The sequence below is a fragment of the Hevea brasiliensis genome, chromosome 5, assembly GCF_030052815.1.
Source record: "Hevea brasiliensis isolate MT/VB/25A 57/8 chromosome 5, ASM3005281v1, whole genome shotgun sequence".
NCBI lineage: Eukaryota > Viridiplantae > Streptophyta > Magnoliopsida > Malpighiales > Euphorbiaceae > Hevea > Hevea brasiliensis.
The window spans coordinates 30,039,613-30,042,120 of record NC_079497.1 but is presented as its reverse complement, the minus strand read 5'-3'; the positions used below and the strand labels follow the sequence as shown (position 1 = coordinate 30,042,120).

At 27.1% G+C, this 2,508-nt stretch overlaps 1 protein-coding gene across 1 annotated transcript; it reads left to right on the top strand.

Annotated features, from left to right (window-relative positions):
* Window positions 1-1,147: 1,147 nt before the first annotated feature.
* Window positions 1,148-1,881, top strand: LOC110661955 (uncharacterized). Its single transcript, XM_021820800.2, has one exon. The coding sequence runs from the start codon at window positions 1,254-1,256 to the stop codon at window positions 1,803-1,805; it is 552 nt and encodes a 183-aa protein (XP_021676492.2). The 5' UTR covers window positions 1,148-1,253; the 3' UTR covers window positions 1,806-1,881.
* Window positions 1,882-2,508: the final 627 nt, after the last annotated feature.

The following is a 2,508-nucleotide window of genomic DNA, read 5'->3' as shown; positions in this document are numbered from 1 at the left end:
TAAAATTAATTATTTAGTCTTAGTTTAAAAATATGATAATTTGTTCCTATGTTTTTGTTCCGTTTGCTTTTTAGTCTCTTCAATTATTTTAGAAATTAGTGTAAATTTCATTCTAACTTTGTAATTTAAAAAACAAAACTATATAGTTTCTCTATTTCCTAAGTCTTAAATTATTTAGTATATGTAAAATTAATTTTTCTCTCATTTAAATACATTTACCAACAAAAAGTTTAATTTATATTGGATAAAGGAGTTAAAAGCAAATAAAATATAAATATAAAAACTAATTAATGTATTTTTTAAAATAAAAGAATTAAATAAGTAATTTAATTAAAACAAATAAATTAAATAATATTTTTTCCTAATTTCATTTTTTTCCCTAAAGCTAGTAATTAAAGCATGTGATTATGTATATATAAAAAAGTTAAAAAGGGAAGTAAATTATTATTTAGTCCTTTTGTGAAATTAATTATTTAATTTTTATATTTTGAAAAATATACTATTTAATTCTTATATTTTATTTTCATTAAACTATCAATAAGGGCTAAACTACTATTTAGTCTTCTGTTTTAATAAAATTAATTAGTTAGTCCTTATATTTTGTAAAAAAAATTAGTTAGTCTTTATTATTTGACTCTATTAACTATTTAGTCTTATAATTATTTTTTATATTTAAACTACCTTAATTCTCTATTCCTTATTCTTTATTATCTTCTCTTATTTTTCTCTTTCCATATTTTTTCTCATCTACACTCACATTCTTTTCTCTCCTCATTCTCTCTTTACTTTCATCTGTTGCTAACATTGATACAAACTGTTTGCACAAAAAAATTAATTTATTTCCTTAAACTTCTAAGTAATTTAGGAAAATTATTTCCTAGTTGAGAAAACATAAAAATGAGGTCTAACAAATTTGAAATAAAAAAAAATCAGATTTAGTTATTATAAAGTAAAATTTTTATTTTTATTAAAAATTATATTTTTTAAAATATTATATTTTTAAAAATATATATAAATCAATTAATTAAATTTATTAAAATAGTGATATTAAATAATATTATTTAATTTTATTAAAATATAAAAATAAAATAAACTAAATAGTAATTTCTCCGTAAAAGAATTTAGAGATAAGATGAGCTAAATGAAAATAGCCACACGCTCCCTTCTAGCTACTACTTCGCCATCTACAAGGAGTCAATAGAGCTGCGTATTTTTCTTTGTCCAACAATAGAGCTCAACGAAGAAGCAAGAAAATGAAAATCAGTAATCTGAAATCCCAATTTTACCTCCTCGGATGCAGCACTCTCACCAACCCAACTGCAAACTTCTCAATCAAAACCAAATCCCATCTCAAATGTCCCACAACTATACCATCAAAACCATTTTTGCCCACAAAATTTCTTGTTAAAAGCATGCATACAGAAAAGGACATCATCTTAAACGAGGAGCTTACTCAGGTTTCTCCAAATGGTAATTCTTCAAGGTTTGTGGTGGTGGGAGCTGTATCAGTAGGATTTCTGTTGTTTTTAATGGGAATGGATGAGCAATACAAGGCATTGGCTTTGGGGCCTGAAGGTCCTCTGGTAGAAGAGTTTTGGGACAACGTGAGGAGATATGCACTTTATGCACTCACAGTAAGCACTGGTGCCCTCTACACCATCTTTCTGCCTATAGTGGAATTGCTTAAGAATCCCATTTCTGCTGTCCTCATTCTTCTTATCTTTGTTGGTAGTATCTATCTTGTTTCTCAGGTGCTATCTGCCATGGTTGGTGTCTCTGATTTCACTTATGATTATGGATATTAAATTCAAGATATCTTTCTTTCTTCTTATGTTTTCCCCCCTTTCAATAAATTCACGAGCATATGCAGATTCTGAGCAATTTCCAGCTTTGCTCTTTATTTTTGTGCATAGAAAGAATAAACTAAACCTGTCAAGTATGGACTTAGCCCATAAACTTTTTGTCCTACTTAAGCCCCAACTAATATATGGTTGAATACCTCAGCCCCTAAATGTATTTCTGGTGCTATTTTTATTTTTATTTAATTTTTTCTCATCTCTTCCCGTCTGAATTTCTCATTGACATTCTCATTAGTCATTCCTAAGATATTATACCCAACTGAATCAGTTCGTTTCTTGGAAATGTGGTGTAGGCAGGCAGTTGGAAACGTGGAAATTAATCCAAACAAAATAATAGATTTAATGGAGCGCTTCTAAAATCTAGTTTTTATTTAAGTTGTGTTAAAGTCGTCTTCAAACCGTAAAATTTCAGATTTGAGTTTCGATGAAAATTCATTATATTAAAAAAAAAAAAACTCTTACTATTGTAAAGATTCAGATTATAAGAACACTGAATATAATTCGCAATTAAGCACTTATTTAGATGCTTTAAACCCAAAATTAATTAATAAAAGCTCCATGTGCTAAAAAATCTCCTTGACAAAAAATTAGATCTACTGATTCATTTAGCCATTTCTCATCTCATCAATGTCATGTATAAGTTTTAAAG